Raw genomic sequence first — 20784 nt, 5'->3', positions numbered from 1 at the left:
TGCCCTTGTTCTATAAACGGCCTTAGAATCAAGTCGGTAGAACGCGGTAGGCAGAACAGTGGCATCAGTCCGGTTCTCTCCTATTTACACATCGACTCCACACTTACAGCAGCGCTCGTATAGAACTCCGTGTAATTGCTGTTGCGCTGATGATGGCCTGCCTGTAATAGTGTTCAAGCTTTTATGTTCTTTTCATAGCCATACGCCCCTCTCTAGCCCAGTTTATTTGTCACTATTTGCACGCATCTTTGAGCTTTTCTGACACCTTTCTTATCCAGACGACTAAACGAATTAGTTCAGAGTTTGCGAACCCGAGGGTGTTTAATCGAGGGCAGCGGGTCCTAGCGTAGCTATGAAGTTCGTTCTTGTACACATCGATTATCTGTATGAAGTGCCCAGGGTGGGAACACGCCTAGTTCATGGTACTCACAGAGATGAACCATAAATAGAACCACAAATTTTTCAGTAACTACACAAAAGCCTGACTTTTGAAAGACCTGCTTCTTGGCGCATGCTCATAGAAACAAAGCATCTTGGGGCCGCAGGGAAGAAGGGTAAATCGTTGCTCCCGGGCAAAACGAGGAATTTCTAAAGCGAGGTCACGACCCCGCAGATGTAACTTTGTTCGGTTGGTTGCTTGCTTAGTGATTTCGCACTATGAGGGGAGAGAGGAAACCGGAGTATCTGAAAATAACCAACTCGACGCCCACCCCTGCGAAAAGGTGTCGCAAACAGAGTGTCCAAAGACGAGATCTGAACCCAGAGGCTTTCGCTGCAGTGGTCTTTTAACCACCCGAGTGTGACTGGTTATAAAGCGGTGACAAAGATACTCTAAGCTAAAGAAAGGCAAAGTATTATATACGGGGTCTAGACACCTCATTGTAACAAGACACTTACTCTTGATGTCCTCATTTTACCTCGGGTCAATGACTTATCCTCACTTCCTAACTACGACCCCAAGGGGTTTGCGATTGCCAGTTTTTGTTTTCAGTCCACATGTCTCTTGAATTTTTCCCTCCTCTCCTCTCTGTAGGATTAGAGGGACGACTCTTGTCAAGCCAAATACTGCAGGAAATTGTGGTTAGGGAAACCCTCAGGTTAGAAGCTAACATCATTTGACAGTTTGGACTTTTAGTTATGGGTGGATCAAACAGCCAATGTCTTACTCTCTTACTGCAGACCTTTCATGCACTTCTCCCATTCTTACTATCCTATTGTTACTAGGTGATAGTGTGTGTGTGTGTGTGATAGATATACATTGTGTGTGTGGCACTGTTCTCGTATTTCGAAGAGCGAAACAGTTATACCTCTCGAGTAGTTACTAACGAACACTTAACTCCAAGAATGACGAATTGTTCGTCGCCTGGAGTCAGACCAGAATAAACTACGGAAAATACTGTTGGGGTGTGAGAGAGGTGATTGATCTCCTAGTTCAGGTGACATTTTAACAGATAGTATTTTCGTTCGAAACAATTTAACTTTATTCCCCTAGAATCAATAAATAGCACTTCTGGCGAACACTGCGGGAACAATGGCAGCACCCAACGGTGCATGTGATATTACTTCATAAGTGCTCTCTAAGCAACCTCAGTAATCCACACTAGCCACACTGCCTAATGTTTCAATAAAGGTACTTTGGATTTGCTTCTATTCGAACCCGCGCGCACCTGTATGTGAGAGAGAGAGAGGGCGCGTCTGTTTAAATGTTTTCTTCTTAGCCTACTGGCTTCAAGCTTCAAGCCTTGTTGTCAACTGTTCTGGACCCCAAAGCTCAAATGTACGCTTATGTACCTTATATACATACGGCGCTCAGTGAACAATCAGCACTACATGGTTCTGACATAAAGGGATGTATGTGTGGTTAACTATTATGCTGTTGTTTTCATGTGTGTACTTGGGTTTCCGGCTGTTGCCGAGAACAAGACAGAACGTGTAGATTTTTCTCTTTGCCACGTGACCCTTCTTTGACTTTGTGACACTTCCGTTTTAGGATAGACTCGCGACAGGAACCGCGTGCTGGTGGAAGTGACGACGACGAGGAGGTAAAAAAGAGGGGAAATGTGTGGTATATGCACTTTCACCTTCGGCACAAACGATAGAATCCCCCACTCCCCTGCCTGTCTCACACCCCACACAAACGCTGAGGCACACAAAAGCATCGACATGACAGTGGTCGAGGCTGCCGTCAACATAATACAGGTGTGGACAGGCACTTGGCATGTATATCGATGTGGTGACAATGCATGCAATGAAAGGAAGGAATTTAGCGCCTAGTTGTCTACCTGGGTCATCCTGTCGTCATGGTGCGGATAAAGCCGCGTCAGCAGCTGACGACGCCCAGTCCGCTTGTTCCAGAGCAGGTTTATGTCGGTTCCCCCGAGAGAATCTTGCGAGGCATCAACCATGTAAACGAGTATTAATAGTGACAAAAATAAAATTTAATCGGGGTTAAAATTACTTTAAACCCCCAAAAAAAGAAACTGCCAAACGTTTTTAGAGGCAGGCTGTCAGTGTCAGATAAACACTAGATAAATCATGCCGAGAGTAAGACAAGGTGAGGGATCGACAATCAGTGGCAGTGTGGTGACTCACAGACCGGACGTCAATTATCGACTTTCAAGAGTCTTTTTACGAACTTTTAAACATATTTAGAAAAACACACAAAAAGCATCGGAAAACTTATGCTTGCGATATTTATCGGCGACGCAAGTCGTGATAGTAGCGGCCATTGAGTGCGAGGGATCCGCATACCTGACATATACCACGTTCACTTTCTCTTTTGTCATAAATGTTATGTGACTTTGGTTTATCCATCAGTTGGGCAGGTCTTTAGGTTCTCGTGATTGCCGTCTATGGGGCGAATGTCCTCGACACAAACTTAGGTACTAGGTCCGGCAGCCGGAGGTGGTGCGGCCCGATACAGACTCTCTTTATAGCGAAGTCTCGAGTGTACACAAATACCTCTTAGTTACTCGTGATTCTGCCTCTTACTGGCTGTAACCTTGAGAACATACGCGGGTCTCTACACATTCAGGTTTTTAATAACTTTTCTATGTTTATAGATGTTCGTTAATTTATTTATTTTTTTTTTTTTTTTTGCGTGTGTTGGGTGGGAGTATATAGGAAATAGGTAGACCTTTAAAATTCATGGATGGAACGCTGTAAACGCTAGGTGATGAACTTGTGGTCAAGAAGCAAGGCCATATTTACAGTTACTTAGAAGGTGTTTGGAAAAGGCGATGGTTACATAACATCAAGGAGTGGGCAAGCCGTCACTGGGGAGACCTACTGAACGGGGCGCAGAATAGGTCCGACTGGCGTGCCTTCACCATCGCTGGGTCTTGTCATAAGCCCCTCATCTCCCCTCCCCCATCACCCTTACGACTGGTCACACAGAGAGAGAGAGAGGTGGGGCTTACAGAAACCACATGCGACTACAGCTGCCGACGCTTGAGTCGGCTGTGTCGGTGACGTTACGGTAGACGCCCGAGTACGCGTAGCAGAGGTGTGCGGACCGGGGGAGCCTCGTTACATCGATTTCTGATGGTGTAGAGAGGGAGGGAGATGCCTGTGACGGTCAGGAGTAGTAACCGGACACTGAGAACCACCACCTGTTAGGGGAGAGGGGTGGAAATCGATCTGCTTCAGGGTCTGACATCCCCCGCAAATCATGCCGACTCGGCCTGATCACCAGATGCCCCAGCAGTCGCGGACTCTGCAGAAGTAAAACGGAGAGGTGGGCTGAATGGTGCAGGAAGTGCATCTTGCCTGCCTTTACAGCCAAACAATCAGATACAGCCGCTGTTTTGGAAGAAATGGAGAGTTTGGGACCATTTAGTCTCTCCCTTTCACCACTGCTCTTACCACGTCTTTCATCACTAAGAGACTTTATCTTTATATCAACTTTACCAGTCTTACTAATGTGTTATCATGTCTGCAGTTCTCCAAGTAACGTTTTTAACAGCCATTTGTCTTAGACCACGACACAATGAAGTGACATTATCTCAGAGGAAATCACCTATTGAAAAGCTGATGAGTAACAAAGTGCTCTTGGTGCTGAAATGGCAGAGGGGTTGGTGTATGGTGTAGGTAAAGCTTCTCAGTGGAAGAAGGAACTGGCGACCCAGTGTGGGCTTAAACAGCTTCCTGCACGATGCTTTCCTTCCGGACGCCACGGTGCGACCGAGACATTACCCCGCGGCATTTCAGTTCCCCTCGCTTTGGCGTCTTGCATCAGGTCGTAACCCTGCCACACATCCCGGATTCACGAGTAGAACAGAATCCCGAAAGCAGCTATCTTGGGACACCAGCGACATTAACCACCGTCAATCTGCCCTCTCCATCCCTCCCTTTTCATTTTGGAAACGTGTTGACGACCTGAATTAGATCGCTGCTGTGACGACCTTGATTTTTTTTTCTTCTACCTCACACATTTAGCATGTCGTTTGTCAGGCAGCTGGGGAGGGAAGCAGCGAACCAGAGCTCATGATCAGAAACAGTCACCTTGAGTCAGGGTCAGGCAGCCTTCCTATGAGGGAGATACCTGCGTGAAAAAGGCAGGCCGTGGTATCATGGAGTGTCGAGAAGTTAACTTTATCGATTTGCATCTCACCCCATCCTGGCAACCATAGACTGTAGCTGCCCTGATGGCTCACTATATGTCCACACTAATGCCCCTTTTTTATAACCAACAATGAGCGAAGTTATGGCTACAGCATCCAAGCTTGAGCAGAAGAGGGGATGCTCTTACTAAACCAGAAATGCTTAATTCTGCATTATATATCGTTAAGCAGATCATTCTGAATGGCATTATACCCAGTCTGTACAGCCCTCAAACATCTGTCCCATGGGTGTTTGTTTTATTCATAAAGTTATTTGCAGCTGAAACGTTTTCAGAGTTGACAAGAAAAGCAAGATTTTATTTACCCCAGGCTAGTAGTTTTTTTGAGCAGCATGTACTAAATAACATTCTACCTTTTCAATACAGACCTGAATTATCTTGTGCCAGAGAAGTTTGTTTTATTCATAGAGGTATTTGCAAAGTGTTGACAAAGTTTTTTGCACAACTAGAAGTATAATACATGGGAAAATAAAGCACATTAATCCACACTTCATAATGTGAACAGACAAGTCAAGGTGCAAAATAAACAGATTAGAGGCCTAAGACTTGGCTATAGCCCTCCGTGGTTTTCCATACTTGCTTCACAAACTCTTTTTCTTTTGACCTGAAACTCATAAACACTTGTCCTGTTTAAAGTGTATAGTGAAACTTTGTATCCTGTATCAGTGACATTTGATGCTGTCATTTATGTTTCACCTGTTGAGTAAGTTAAACAGAAGTGACTTCAAATATAATATTTTGATGAATGTTATTGTTTATCTTGCAATGTTCCATGCAGGATTAGGTAAAACAGATGCATGTAGTGTGGAGCATGAAGTGTGTTTATAAGTGTGTTTATACACTTCTCAAAGCTCACAATAGCATCTGAGATAAGAATGTGATCAAACCAAGTAGCCCTTGAAAAGCCATGACTACATATCCCTAATGCACAGTAAAGGTAGCATGCAGCACAATCTTTAAACATGCATAAGTATACCTGTCCCTAACCACTTCCTGACATTGTAGAGAGAAATGTCCAGCATGAACAGTGCAAAGTTGTTATTATTTGAAATTAAAAATGATATGGTCTGAATAGGTAGACATTTTTAAACCACGAATGTATAACCTACCAGCCCCCATTATGCATATATGTGTGCGTGTGTGAAATGAATGATTTACAGCATTTGCATGCATGCAGAGTTAATGGAATTACATGGCTGGCAGATTTATTACAAAAGGACATGTAGTGTTGGTATTGATCCTGGATCGCAATGCTGGTGATAGGCTTTGTGTCACTAATATTTGACAATGCTAAGTTAATAGAAAGAAATGATAAAATTGGTCACTGAATGAATACAGCATTTGCTGCTTTTGGCGAAGCATTGATCAGAAAACATGTCAAATTCATTCAATCATTCAAGAAACATAACTGCCTAATAACTGTTTTGCTGTTTGTCTTAGCAATGTCATGAATTGTATGAGAAACATTTGTGACTGAATTCCTCATGAACTTTTTTTTTCCAGATGGATCCAGGCATGCATCAATGAAGACCTGCCACCCACCACAGAGCTGGAGGAGGGGCTACGCAATGGTGTCTTCTTGGCTAAACTGGGGCATTTCTTTGCCCAATCTGTTGTGCCAATTAAGCGCATTTATGACAAGGACCAAACTCGGTACCATGTGAGTTTCAACATTTTTTTATGTTGTTTCCGCCCCACCCCCACCTGAAACAAATTATGATACCAGTGGCAACAAGTGATTACACTTGTTACTATCATTTGTTGCTGTTTCGTTGTTGATTTGCACAGAGTATGAAAAAATAATAATTATCAATTTCTGATCTTTGGAATGATGTCATTGAGACACCTATGATTTCCCTTCCCCAAAAAAAAAAATACTTAGTTAGGAATGCCATTGTTTTTAATGGATTATAATGGCTTGTCTTATTCATTAAGGGTTAAATTCATATGAAAGTCATAAAAAATTTCATCTTTTTAAGGCCAAAGGGTTACACTTCAGACACACAGACAACATAAACCATTGGTTAAGAGCCATGGCAGAAGTGGGATTGCCAAAGGTATGTACTGGATATTTAAGCATTCAGCATAATATCTAATATGTGATTACGTGCGACAACTGTACAGAAAATAGTCTGTGTAATCTCGCTACCAGCAGCTGAAACAAAGGGTGTGGTTCAGGATACAAGCTACTGTAGTGTAAAGTAGTTTGCATCATTTTCATATGGTCCCAATTGTAGCAGTATATGCAGCAACTGCTCTGAGGAGCAACATGCTTAAAGTAAGATCAGGACTACAAGGAACTTGTACTTATCGTTAGTTTAGTCCTTGTTACTCCTTGAGGAGCATAGGGCTGCAACAGTACTTACTGTACTTTGTAGTAAACCTAATGTTATGGCTGCACCAGACCCTTTCCATCCTATTCATAGCTGCTGTTGCTGTTGCAATTCTGATACTGAGATCTGTCGGGAAGCTACCTTCTTTGGAGAGCATGGCTCTAGAGTACCTAAATTTTAAGTTAAAACTGTTCTTTGAGCCATACTCCATTATTGTAACTACATGTATTTGTTTTTCCATTACCAGTGACCATGACTTTACTCTTGTCAATGCTAGTCTCCATTCCAAATGCGTTAGAACCACCTTTCAGTTCTCTGTTGGTGCCTGCTATCAGATCGATGTTGTCTGCAAAGCGTAGAGTTCAAATAGGCCTTCTACCAATGCGGTTGATTAGGGGAAAAAATATGCAATGTGAAAAAAAAGATCCCATTGGGTTATCCAGCAATACTGTGCTTGTTGAGCTATTCGTGTTTCGATGAGTTAGACAAGACACTCTTCGATGTTAAACTTTCACATCAAATGCCATAGCCCAGGAGTGCCCAACCTAATGGCTCGCGTGCCACATCTCTTTTATATCATGTATATGTATATATTATTGCTAATACACGCACTCTTGAATTGCCCCTGGGGATCAGTAAAGTTGTATTGTATTGTACATCCAGCCCGTGAAGGTACCTTATCTGGCCCGCTCATTTTAACCAGACACAATATAACGTCATGATTCTGGAAAAACCACCATGTTTTGTCCCGTGAGATTTTATATCATGTCCAGTGTGGCCCTCAGGCGAGAAAAGCCTGGGCACCACTGCCATAGCCCCTCATACCAAACCCTGTCAAAAACTGTTTTAAAATTGTTGAAGCTGCGATAAAGGTCCCACTAATGTTGAAGATGCTGTTTTATCAAGATGCGACAGTTAAAGATCTGCTCAGCTGTGCTCCGACCTAGTCTGAAGCCAGCCTGTTCTTCTGCTAGCAATTTTCCATGGTGGTGCTGATGCCGTTCTGTATAACTTTGCTTTGGCGGCTGATATGGCTTATTGTTCTGTAGTTCTGGCACTGTTTGCTGTTTCCTTCTTTTTGAAAGGGATATGACTAGTGACTGCATCTATTCTTTGGGCTATTATTTGCATTCCCAGATTTTTTGCCACAGAACAATGAGGGCCTTTGCTGTTTCTTACCCACCCTACTTGAGCAGCTCAGCTATCAGTGAAAGATGACTTTCCTCCCTTCAGACTGCTGAGTGTATCTGTACTTCAAAGAAAACAGGAAAAGAGTTTTTAATTGCATTCTGTGTCAGTCTTGATGTTACTAGTCAGCAGACAGTCTTGTAGAAAGATGATACTGAGACCTGTATAGTAACTTGGGGGTTTTATGTTCCAGATTTTCTATCCAGAAACAACCGATATCTACGACAAGAAAAACATGCCCAGAGCTGTGTACTGTGTTCATGCTCTGAGGTATATGCATACACATTTGTCTTTATGTTAAGTGTTTTGTGAAAATACTTAGACATTACTACTACAAATAAATAATCAGAATTGTTTCAGACTGTATGCATGCCTTGTACTATATGATAGTGTTCACTTTGTGGGTTTGTGGGTTTAGGTGACAATTATACCATTATATTACCGCAACATTAACGAAACAACTCCTAAAGACCTCAACTAGAAGTTCTGTATTCTTTATTTATTCATTTCTTTTTATTCAGCCTTTATCTCTTCAAACTGGGCCTGGCTCCACAGATTCAAGACCTGTATGGAAAAATCAATTTCACAGGTGCAGTAGAATTGCTGCCTTGAAACTTCATTTGATAACCCCTAATGCATCTGCACAAGGAAACGTGCCTTATGAATTGATTTTATAGCTTCTGTGCTGTTAGTGTTGGAAAAATACCAAAAAAGTGGACATCACCTTATCTGCCACCATAATTTTTCTTTGGGAGTGTATGAACTGTCACCTGAAAGATTTGTTAGTTTGACATCTTTTCCTTTTTTGGAAGTGGGAAACTTTTGACAGAGCAGATGACAAAAAGTCAGTAAAGATGTTTTTGGGACACACTGTGCGCATATGCTGGGTTAGGAGGGGGAATTCAAAAACTGTATTAAAATCAGTTAAATTGTAAGTTAGTGAAGACATCAAAATGAGTTAATATTACTGTGGTCTAATGGGACTGGAAGCAGTGTAGAACACTTTGTCATTTTTTTATGCAGCAGATATACATTTTCCATTTTCATTCCATTCGTTTATAAAGTAATTGTCCATGACTATTACCTCATATTTATTTTTGTCTTATAGTTTATGACCTTTTGAAGTGATGGGAAAATGAGCCATAATTATTATTATAATTATATATATTATGTACAGATAGTTATGCTTAGTGTTTTTCATAACAGAGGAAGAAATCAGTGCCATGAGAAAAGAGCTGGACAAGTACGGCATACAGATGCCGGCCTTCAGCAAGATTGGTGGCATCCTAGCCAATGAAGTATGTTTGCTGTTTTCTTTATTTAACCATTCTGTGAAAAAGAATACTCCATACAGTACATTAAACCACTGCTGTCAAGTCAAGCTAGGAATATCTTACGCAGAAATAATATATTATTGGAGGGCCTATATATCGATCTCCAGCACAAGTACAAGTTTTGTCAATGGGTAGAAACCATGAGAGCTGGTTTACAGACTTTACTAAAAAGTTTAAAGGCTTTATTGAAAATTTTCATTTTGTTTTGTCTGAGTATACAATTCTAACTTCATAGTAAATTATACCATGGCTAGTCTAAGTATGTAAAGATTGATGTAATGTTTGCCACACCTCATTGAGGCATCTTAAATTCTGGTTTTATTGGCATGCTAACAATTCCAAAAAGATGTGTGAAAATAAAAACTGAATTTTTTTTACAGATGACTGTGGATGATGCTGCATGTAAGTATTTGTAAAACTACTTTTGAATTTTATCTACTTAGTACTGTGCATCAATTCCATGAAGATTTAAGACTTAAAGAGTACTGCTAAAAATAAATGTAGTAAAGAGTTTACTGCTAAAAATATATATAGTTTGCTTTATTTAGCAAATAAATAGAAATCCAAGGTAATAAATTCTGGCTTTATCAGTATGGAGAACCTTTCTTTAATTTTCAGTAATTTTTTTTTTTTTATAACTAGAAACAGTTCAGACTTTTATCAAGCTGCCAATAGATGGTATTAAACTGTGTATTATTCTCCATATGGTACTGATATTGTGATGCAAATTTGAAATTTGTTTGATGTGCACAGTGCATGCAGCTATAATTGCCATCAATGAAGCCATTGATCAGAAAGTGGCTGCAGACACATTTGCTGCACTGCAGAACCCTGCTGCTGCTCTGGTCAATCTCCAGGGTGTTGCTATAGAAGAGTATCAAGACATGCTTTTCTCAGCAAAACAGATCAAGGCAGAAAATGCACGAAACAAGGTTAGCTACAGTTGAGATTATTCTTAGTCACTTCCCTTATTTCATTCTTTCTTTGCATTGCCCAAAATAAGATTTTACAGACCTGCCAACATATCCATCTTTTGACACCTGTGTTTTTCTTTTTTTCTTTTTCTTTTCTTATAAAATAAGGAAAATGAGCAAGCTTCATAGCAAAGTCTTGCTCCACTATATTTAGTCTTTCTTTTTATCTTTCCTTATCCTTCGTTCCTTTTTAGATTTTTACTTGTTCTTAATTTAACCATTTGCATATAATTATTTGCTTATTAGTTGCCATTGTTATAGCGGATGTTAGAACAGTAGTAGAAATGTGTTAACTGTACAGTTTGCACCCATGAATGCGAGTGTCTACAGCTCAATTCCATAGACCCATCTGTATTGATTAACGCATACATTTTTTTTATATATATATTTTTTATGCAAAATGGGACAAGGATTTAATGTGCATGATTTACAAAATGAGCAGTTATGGTTTATTATTCTGGCCTGCTCAGATACTAGTTTCATGACATGTTTTTGCCAGTGTTTTCTCAGAAATGTGATGGCATTGTTTGGGTACACCATTTATCTGATTTATACACAGCTTATCTAAATTGATAACATTTAAACAAATAAGGAGGAATTAAAAATTAAAAGCCATTAGAAAAAAGTTACATTTCTGAAATTGATCTTGCATGACATTCAATACATTCCTTTCTAGATATTTAAAAAAAAAATCTTCTAAACATTGCATAATCTGCAGCTTGATGAAGTAGATTCTACATCAGAATCCAAGGACTTTAACTTCACCAGACAGGCAGATGTGTCTAAACTGGTATACCACTTATACTACATAGTATTACATCACCTTTGTAGTGTCTGCGCACATAAAATGTAGTTTAAAGACTATGTGAAATATTAACATGATCATTTTTATTTTTCATATTCATTTGGAATTTGACATTAATTTTGAATGCTTGGCACATACCACACAAAAATGTTATCAACACCTGTGTGATATATGTATAATTATTTAAGCAATTTAGATGCTTTAAATAAAGGATACAGGATGATACAGGGGTCCAGTAAGCATCTGAGTAAAGCATATGTCAAATCAGTTTGCTTTTACACGCTGCAGATTTAGCCAGACAAGCAAGATGCATGAGGCTGCACATTTTAAAATTTATGTAAACTTTATGTACACAAAGTGCATGCCAGGCTACTATACTCAGAGAATGGCATGCTGATACAATGCACAGTGACTACTAGGTCAATGGAGAATGGACAGAAACTAATGTCATTAGAACACAAGAAAAAGTTCTTATTTAAAACATCACAGTTTTGTAAGTACCCGTGTGTGTGTGTGTGGTGCGAGTCTAGCAATAACAGATTGCTATCTTTCTGAGGCAAAGATTTTAAAATTCTAAATATTTGGATCAATCATGGCAAGTGAACATTCCAGCTGTTTGAGGTTTAATCAAATGTAGCTATCAGAATCATTTCTGAGGAACATTTCTGTTTGAGGTTCAAACAGAAAAGTTGTTTTCCATGTTGTCTCGGCTGGCAGCATGTTTAGTGTGTGCTCGAAGAAAACCAACTACCTTAATTGATGATTTTAGAGGCCTTGTGAAATAAGATGGATGACAATAAATTTTACTGGTGGTAATTGCAGAAGTTAAATGAAAGACTGCCTTATTTTCCTTTAAGTTCACTTGCTGATGGAGATGGTATTTTGAGACCATTGTACCTGCACAAGAATGCTTTTGTGGTCATTGTCTTTGAGATCAGCAGTGGCATGACTACAGAACCCACTCTTGGGAATAATGATCCAAGCACATTAATCATATTAATCCATTCCAGTTGGCTTATAGAAAAGGCTATGGTACTGAATCTGCTCTTCTTAAAGTTGTAAATGATTTACTCCTCAGTGCTATTAGACTTGTCAGCTGCATTTGATACTGTAGATCATTCTATACTTCTACACCAACCTCACCAGTCTTTTGGTATTCATGATGTTGCTTTGTCCTGGTTTTGATCCTATCTCATGAACCGAACCTAGACTGTGTGTGTTTATTCAGTTGCTTATGTCGTGAGATATGGTGTCCCCCAGGGAGCATTGGGGCCAATACTTTTTGTGCTATATACTTCCCCCCATGTCTGATGTTATGTCACACCATGCCATGTCACATGTGAGTTATGCTGATAATAGCTGTATCAACTTCACTTACTGAACTCTCTGAACTGCTGACATGGACACAGGAATGCATAGCTGACGTGAAGTCCTGGATGCTCCAAAACAGACTGCAGCTGAATGACAGCAAGACTGAACTGCTACTTGTCCAAAGAAATTTCTGAGACATCCTTTTCTCTCTCAGTCTCTGTAAACAACGCAAGTGTTCCTTTTTCTACCTCTGTCTGCAGTATGGGTGTCATTCTTGATCAGAGTTTGACTTTTCATCAGTATATTTCTTATGTCTGCAGAATTTCTTACCTTGAACTTCATAGGATCAGTACCATTCGTCATTATCTCACCATTAATGCAACTAAAACTCTAATCTGGGCCTTTGTGCTGTCGAGGATGGACTACTGTAATTCTCTTTTAGCTGGAATTGTTGCAGCCCTATGCTCCTCAAGCCGTAATAAGGAATAAGCTAAACGTTAGCTGGAATTCCCAGGTATCTTCTCAATAGACTTCAAAGGATCCAGAAGATGTGAACATGTATCACCCATCATTTGCTCTGTTCACTGACTGCCTGTCATGGATCTTATACCTTACAAACTTTCCACTTTGAATTACTCTGCTGTTTGTGGGACTGGTCCTCAGTACCTTTCTGAACCCACTCCCATCTATACACCTACATGACTTCTTTGTTCATCTTCTGACACCAAGCTTCTGCAAGACTCACTAAGACAAAGATGTATAGCCAGAGATCTTTCTCCTACCAAGCCCCATCAACTTGGACGATATCAGCCTTCGACACTGAATCTTTTACCACCTTTAAATCCAGACTTATGTATGAGTGTATGTTGTAGAAGTGCGCGAGTCTTAAATATGCAAATATGGGTGCATGGTTGTTGACAATGTAGTCTATGTATGATTTATGTAAAGTGCTCTGAGCAAATGCTTGGAAAGGCACTATATAAATCATCATCATCATCATTACTATTATTTAGTTAGTGTTCAGATTTGGACTTAAATGTGGAACAACTATCTTCTGAGTGTTCAAGAAAGATGTCTGAAGAGTAGGATAACACATTTTAATAAAACATTATAAAACATGTAATAAGCAGACCCCAATCTTTTCACTTTTCCCCCCCCTAATTTTCATGAACTTTTAAATTTTCATTTCTGCATTGTCGTTGTCATTCTTTGTCTTGCACTTTGTGTTGTCTAGTGAAGGGGATCTTATTTCACAAGTCTCTGTTATTTTTGTGGGCTTTCTGATAATACATGAGTCTTGAGCTTTCACCTTTTTTTTTTTTAGGAAAAAAACTAATAAGGAATTGGATAATACAGGAATTAAGCTGCCCAAAAATTGTTCATGCATTTTTACTACTATGATCTAAACATGATTTAAACTTTTGAAATATTTTAGACATTTCATCCTTGCTAATGGACAGTATAAACATATAGGTATGCTATTTTATTAATAAGAATTATGGTCATAGATAACTTGGAAAGAAATAATTTTGTTAATGTTTGACATAGAACTTTTCACATTATTGGTACTTTCTGCTTCGTACATTCATCTGCCATTAGGCTTGATAATTGTTTGTTTAAAACAAAAATTAGTGTTAAGGCCAAAACATTGTATATGATTTATTGTTCTGTGATTCAGTGGTATCTTACATATAGTTCAAGTTATTCTGTCAGAGAATTAAATCCTATAATCTGCTGAATGTTTTCTCTTCTTTTTTTTTTTATTTGCTGACTGCCCCGTCCTTTCTAGATGGAACACAGGAAAAATGCAGCAGTTAATCTGCAGAGTCCATCTGCCGTCCTCATTGGTTCACATGAGATGTCTCAAATCAGTTGTGGAAGCATCAACATGACTGGTGTGAGATTGAGCCTGCGCAGGCTTTCTGTTAGTATAAATGGCAGAGATCATGCCATCTCGTCAGTCTCTAATCCAACCCCACAACCCCTCAAGTGCCGCAACCTTATCTTTGCATTCTTTGGTCTCCGCAAAAGTGTTGGAGAATGGAAGATGTGTACAAATTGCTTTGTTCTGTCCTCTGTTATCCATCATTCTTATCGCTCTGCCCATTCCTCTCTTGCAGTAAGACTCTGTTGTCAACTAACCAGCGACTTGTATGGCAGCATCAGCTCCATCAGAAAAATGGATTTGCAGTCACATAATGGTCGAATTACTTATTTTAAAACTCCGATGTTTTGTTGTTGAATCTTTATTTTTGAGCTTCAAGTTATGTGTGTTGATTTAAAAGAAGGAAACTGGGGAGAACTATAGCAAAATCAGAAGTCAAAGTCTTCTATAGCCATGAAGTAGGCATATACATTATCTGGTTGAAATGGCTTCAGGAACTGTTCTGTGCAAAACATTGTTTTTTAATCTGCTTATCAAAGTAAGTTTTCCTGTATTTTAGCACATAATGCAAAATGATTGCATTTCAGCATACTATTGTAGAACAGTTATCACTAGTTCAGGGACATCAGGTGCTGCCCATATTTAAAAACTTTTTCACTTGTATTTATTTATATGCATGTTGAATTAACAGTTCTGCAGTTATAGCAGTTTTACTCAGAACTTGGGTCCATGTCACAGGCATGTTCTAACATTTGCTCGTCTAACAGCATGACCCTACTTTCAGGCAGCTTGGCCACCATCTTGTTCTGTAATGCCACTTTGCATACCTTGAAGTTTGGGCTGACATTGGTTACACTTGTTTTTAATTTGAAAAAAAAAATTTCTCACTTTTTCACCCTCTGTGTGCTTGCATGCATGTTCAAATCTTTATGTGTGTGCATGCACTTATGCACATGCATGAGAGAGAAATATAAGAATGTACTGACAGAGGGAGCAATTTATTCATTTGTATACACATATCCATGCAAACATTTATGCGTGCATGTGTGATTGCTGCGATCATGAGTGGGTGCAAATGAATTTATTTGAACATGCCTAGGTTTGACTGAGTGAATGTATCTGCTTGCATGGCATGAGTCAGGTGTTTGAGGTGGTATTATGGAGCCATGCCCATGAACTGAGCACTTCTAGACATTCTTTTATTTTCAGAACCTTGAGTAAAACTTCTGCAGTTGCTGCAGTTCCCAAAAACTAAGCTGTCAGTAACTAAAAAACATTATTTTTATTTTCAAAAATGTTTGACGCAAGTGTAATTTTTTTGTGCATGGATTTTTAATTAAAGGGTTTGGCTTTGGAAAGGAGATATGGACCATATGATAAGATCTTCCCACAGTGTTTACATGAGTCATCCCAACTTTAATATTGCAAATCAAAGGTGTACAGATCAGTTCACTTTCAAGTTCATTCACATAGACATTGCTATTTATTTCAGAGTATTGATCCTGATCGAACCTATGACCATGATGTGTATGATGAGCTGCTGACACAGGCAGAAATACAGGGCAATGTCAACAGAGTCAACAGTGAGTGTCTTCTTTGAAAACTCTTTTTTGGCTGGCAAAAAGTCTTATACCTCTTATGTGGTCTGCAAAATTAGGAACTTGTCTGACGGGGAAGAGTGGGGTGGGAGTTTACAGGTGGTCAGACAAAATTCATGTGGGCTGACAAAAATTATGTTTGTTTTTGAAGCCTGAGAATGTTGGCTTGTTTTATGTTATTGATGTCACCAAATTTACAACATCATGCTCTTTTGTTGTGACCTGTGATAACCCTTTCTAATAATTCACAGCAACCTAACACAAAAACTGCATCTAGCTACACTACATCTGATTTATTTTGTACTTCATACTAAGTAAATGTTTTTTTTTGTAATAAAAGAGTCTAGAAGATGTTGGTTGAGAAAATGGAGGTGAGAGTTTTTATAATCATTAAAGTAAAACATTCTGAATGTTGCAGCTTCACATGCACTGAAGCAGGTCAATGACGCTCTGCTAAAGGTCGACTTTGAACTACTGCTGGCAGCTCTCCGATCTTCTTATTTGGGACTAAAGAACATAACAGATGAAAATGTGGAGTACTATTCTGTTAAGCTAAATGAGGCAAGAGAGATAAAGAAGGTATGGAAATCAGTGATTATACTTTAAGCTTGCCAGACAGGCCAGTCCTATGGAACACTACATCCTAAAGTTTGTCAATTCTAGTTCAGACATATGAAAGTAAAAATAAAATAAAACTTTCTTTTCTTTTCTTTTTTTGATAATAATTATACAGTCTGCTATTAATAAAGCTCTTTTCCCTGTCTTCATCTTAGCGTTCCATTTTAAGTAGCCTCAGGAAAAAAAGAATTGTTAGCTAGGAATGTCAGTATTTTGAAGTATTATGTTAACTGTGACCACACTGATCATGATGATGATGATGATGATTGCCACAACAGAACAATAACAATGGGGAGGAGGTTGTATTGGACAAAGAAGAACTCCAACAAGTCATAAACCAAGCTAACCTTGAGGCCAGTGCAGAATATAAAAGTAAGTCAACATATTGTGTGCACATCAGACAGATTTGTACCAAATTATGCTTCAGCCACAGTGCTGAGTTTTTGTGATGACCAGTTTTAGGTTGGTTTTTTTTTTTTTTTTAATATTTCATGTTAGTTTACACCAAACAAGGCTATGAATTTGGTTCATTTGGGTCCCTTGATGTGGTTGTTGGAGAGAATGGAGGGAAGCTGGTGTAGAAGGCTTCAAACAACGTGTGCTGTAAGCCTACAGCATGATCCCAGTTTGTTTGTAGCAGATTAACCCTGTAGCATCATCACCATGAGAATACTGATGAAGCTGCTACTTTCATTTGAAAGCGTTAGCTAGACTGGCATGGGATAAAGCATTCTTAAGATTAGGCAAAGTAGTGACAGTAAAAAAGCATACTTTGTCATATTGTAATTATATAATAAATACAAAAAGAACTGGTATTGTTGCAGAGGCTCAAGCTGTGAAAAGTGTTAATGAAGCTATAGACAGGGGAGACCATGCTTTGTTGCTGAGAGCTCTTCAGGACCCATCAGCACAGTTATCACAGGTGTATGAGTTTGCTGGGCCACTCTATCAAGAGGAACTTGTCAATATTAAAGCTGAAAAACAGGTATACCCTTAATAATCACTTGGTTTTACCAGGAAGAGAACATGAGTTTTATGCTATAATACCCTGGTTTGATCTGTTCCTAACTCTTCCAGCTGTTATTTCTTTCTCAGCATCTGAGATAAGACTTTCTCAACTCAGCTTTATTCAAGTCAGTCTTTTCCATGCATGGCATTATTGTAGTGAATAATCTTAATAAATACATTAGCCATGCTTTCTGATATTAAGAAGTCATGAATAGAGTAAAATTAGCCATTCTTTTTCATATGTTCTGTGATGTCACCTTAACTTTGGAAGTGCATCATGATTTAAAGAAAAATCATTTTCAGAATGATCTGGACTATGAAGAAATTGCAGCAGCTCTGACAGGTACGAGGTAGAACTTAGCATACTATCAGTTGTAGTGGTAACCCTAACCCTGTGGTATTAAGAAAATTGGTGAGACAGAAGGATATCAATAGAGTAAATGATAGTTTGCTTTTTGAGCATTCTTCCCAATCTTTGGAAATATGCAGATGATGTAAGTGATAGTGGTCTTACAGGGTATGTTTGTATCTGTTTGTTAGCTATTAGTTTAAATGTTTTCACATTTAACTTGAATAGCATTTTGTTATTTCAGTTCTGTAACAGAGCTTATTCATTTGTATTTAAAACTGTTTTTAAAACCATCTCCCTCTCTCCTTAGAAAAAGAAAAAGGGTGTTGTAAATCACTCTAACACATCTGACCATTCATTGCAAACTTAATTATGAGGATTGCACCCAGATGCTGAAATGTTGCCATACCTTCCCCAATTTCAGTGCTTAATGCAGTGGCTGCCATAAATAAAGCAGTAGATGCAGGAGATTCACAGACGACCTTCAACTGTCTTTGTCATCCTGATGCACATCTGCCTGAGGTTGATGAACACATCACAGACAGCTACCAGAATGCACTTGCCATTTGTAAACTTGCTAAAGACCAGGTCAGCTTTAAAAGAAAGCAAGCTTCTCTATGAAAGACCTTATCCAGATTTTTTTTTAAATGTTATGAAATTTACAGAAAGAAAATTTATATTGCCTACTCTGATGAATGTCTTTTTCCACTCATCTTGATACCATCTGCTTGTGCAGTGTAAAGTCCATTCTTATCTGGGCCAACTACTCAAGTCCTGTACCTTTTTAAGTTTCATTGTTGCAATGATAATTGAATTTGTAAAGTGCTTTTCCCCATGTAGATTCTAGATTAATTTACTGCACATAAAAGTGTGAATGAAACCATACAAAAAACATGAGCATCAGCAGATAGATGATACCGTGGCAAACATAAATGAAATGTATGGATGAAAAACTGAGGACTGAGTGGCATAAAGCACTTGCTTATGCAAAATATATGTTAAGGAGATGGGTTTTGAGCTCAGAGTTGAAGGCTTTGAGCATAGATGCTGCCAAATGTATTTCAAACAAGTTTGGACTTAGCATTCTCCCCAAGATTATTGGTTTCCTGTGACCTTTACATACAATGCTGAAATAAGCCCAGCATTCGAAAACATTTGAGGGCTTTAAATCTTATATTGACTTGCTGGCCACATTTTCCCACCATCAAATCACATCTGTTCCACAAACATTACTCCTTACACCAATCAGCTGTAAATAGTTGGGATTGTAATCAGTTGACTAGTCCGCCTGCTCGTCTTCCTTTGAAAATTTATGACTCCCCATCTTTACTGTTTGTTCCCTGATTCCTCTTTGTATCTTCAATGTTTATATTTTATTACTTTTCTGCGTAGTTCCTTCTTGTCTTAAGAGCATCACCCTTCATGAGTATGATTGTTTGCTATATAATTACACCTTTATTATTATTGTTATTATTATATGTCTGTGCATGCTGTACATTTGTGATGTGTCATTTTCAGCAAGTCAACCCCTTGCTCACTCACAGTGACATTGTGGTGACCATAGAGGCTGTGCACCAAAAAGTGCAAGAGGAACATGAACGTGAGTGAGCTCCCTTGTCAGGAGCGGCCTAATGATTACTTGCCCTGTCGCATGACATATACACTTGAACTATATTTCACAAGAGACTTCACACTCCATTATCTCAACTGGTTTTTTGTGTGTGAAGTTTTGGTCTCATTTCTTGTTATCACAAGCAGTCTTTGGACAGTTAATTACTTTGTGAAGTTATCAATCTGTTAGACATTATTTTTGACAATATACAAATAAGATATGCTTGTGGTAGGAGGCTAGTGTTGTATCATTTCAGCAACATTGATGCAGTTTTAAGTGAGTGTTTATCTGTCATATTTTGGGGTTATATTGATATAACAGAAGATAGAAAATGAAATTTTGTTTTAGTTGGTTTTGAAGTAAACTAAGACGTGCAGAAGAAGGGAATATTACTGTTGACAATGTTTATAGCGTTTACTTATCACTAAGAAGTATGCAAAAATTTTCACCACTTTTCTTTCTTTTTGTATGTATGTAGGAATCCAAGCCATAGAAGCTATTAATGAAGCAATCAATAAGGGGGATGAAAATGAGACACTGGCAGCACTACAGCTTCCAGCAGCTAAGCTGAGCAACATTCAGCCTGCCCAGGCTCTTCACTATCAGATTTTGCTGGCCCGGGCCAAGGATAGCAAAGCAGAAGTGACTAAGCAGTTTGAGTCCTCACATATCCTAAATTGTTACTGATTTCCATGTTGGTCTGGTTAAAAAAGCAGGGTCACCCAGATATTTTTCAGGGGTTAGCATTTGGACTACGATTTACAATGAACAACCACTTATTACCCCCACTCCCAACTTGTGTAGTTTCAGGCCTCTTTTATGCCTTCATCTTGTTCACAACAAAACAATAAAGGGTCCAGTGGTTCAGTGGAAGCAGATGCTACAATAAACATTTTTAAAAGGTTGAGAGGAGAAATACAGATGAGGTATACAAGAGGAAATGAGATACACAAGATATATTGGGGATGGAGATGTACATATTTAAAATAAAGTCTGTATGGTAAACTTTATGGTAATGAAAATATTTCCATGCTTGAGTGCATAAGTTACATACAGATAAATGTTAGATATAAGGCACGCACAAAAATTTAAATAAAGGTAACTATTAAAATAGGCAGAAGGTCCCTTGAGAATAACTGACTGTAAAA

The 20784-nt window shown here is 38.8% G+C and overlaps 1 protein-coding gene across 4 annotated transcripts in view; it reads left to right on the top strand.

The window, feature by feature from the left end:
- The window catches only part of LOC112554217 (ras GTPase-activating-like protein IQGAP1), a 64581-nt gene that overhangs the window by 18097 nt on the left and 25700 nt on the right, over positions 1-20784 (top strand). For 2 of the 4 annotated variants that reach the window (XM_025221884.1, XM_025221885.1), the window contains exons 3-18: positions 6125-6281; positions 6601-6678; positions 8336-8412; positions 8664-8731; positions 9349-9440; positions 9857-9878; positions 10230-10408; positions 14356-14490; positions 15944-16034; positions 16468-16628; positions 16946-17039; positions 17492-17652; positions 17979-18018; positions 18449-18612; positions 19543-19624; positions 20115-20278. In XM_025221884.1, coding sequence (XP_025077669.1) covers positions 6125-6281; positions 6601-6678; positions 8336-8412; positions 8664-8731; positions 9349-9440; positions 9857-9878; positions 10230-10408; positions 14356-14490; positions 15944-16034; positions 16468-16628; positions 16946-17039; positions 17492-17652; positions 17979-18018; positions 18449-18612; positions 19543-19624; positions 20115-20278 — 1765 coding nt within the window. The remainder of the gene's footprint in view (positions 1-6124; positions 6282-6600; positions 6679-8335; positions 8413-8663; positions 8732-9348; positions 9441-9856; positions 9879-10229; positions 10409-14355; positions 14491-15943; positions 16035-16467; positions 16629-16945; positions 17040-17491; positions 17653-17978; positions 18019-18448; positions 18613-19542; positions 19625-20114; positions 20279-20784) is intronic. The other 2 variants (XM_025221887.1, XM_025221886.1) reach the window with 1 other exon arrangement.

The sequence above is a fragment of the Pomacea canaliculata genome, linkage group LG13, assembly GCF_003073045.1.
Source record: "Pomacea canaliculata isolate SZHN2017 linkage group LG13, ASM307304v1, whole genome shotgun sequence".
Lineage (NCBI taxonomy): Eukaryota > Metazoa > Mollusca > Gastropoda > Architaenioglossa > Ampullariidae > Pomacea > Pomacea canaliculata.
This window is presented reverse-complemented; position numbering and strand designations above follow the sequence as displayed.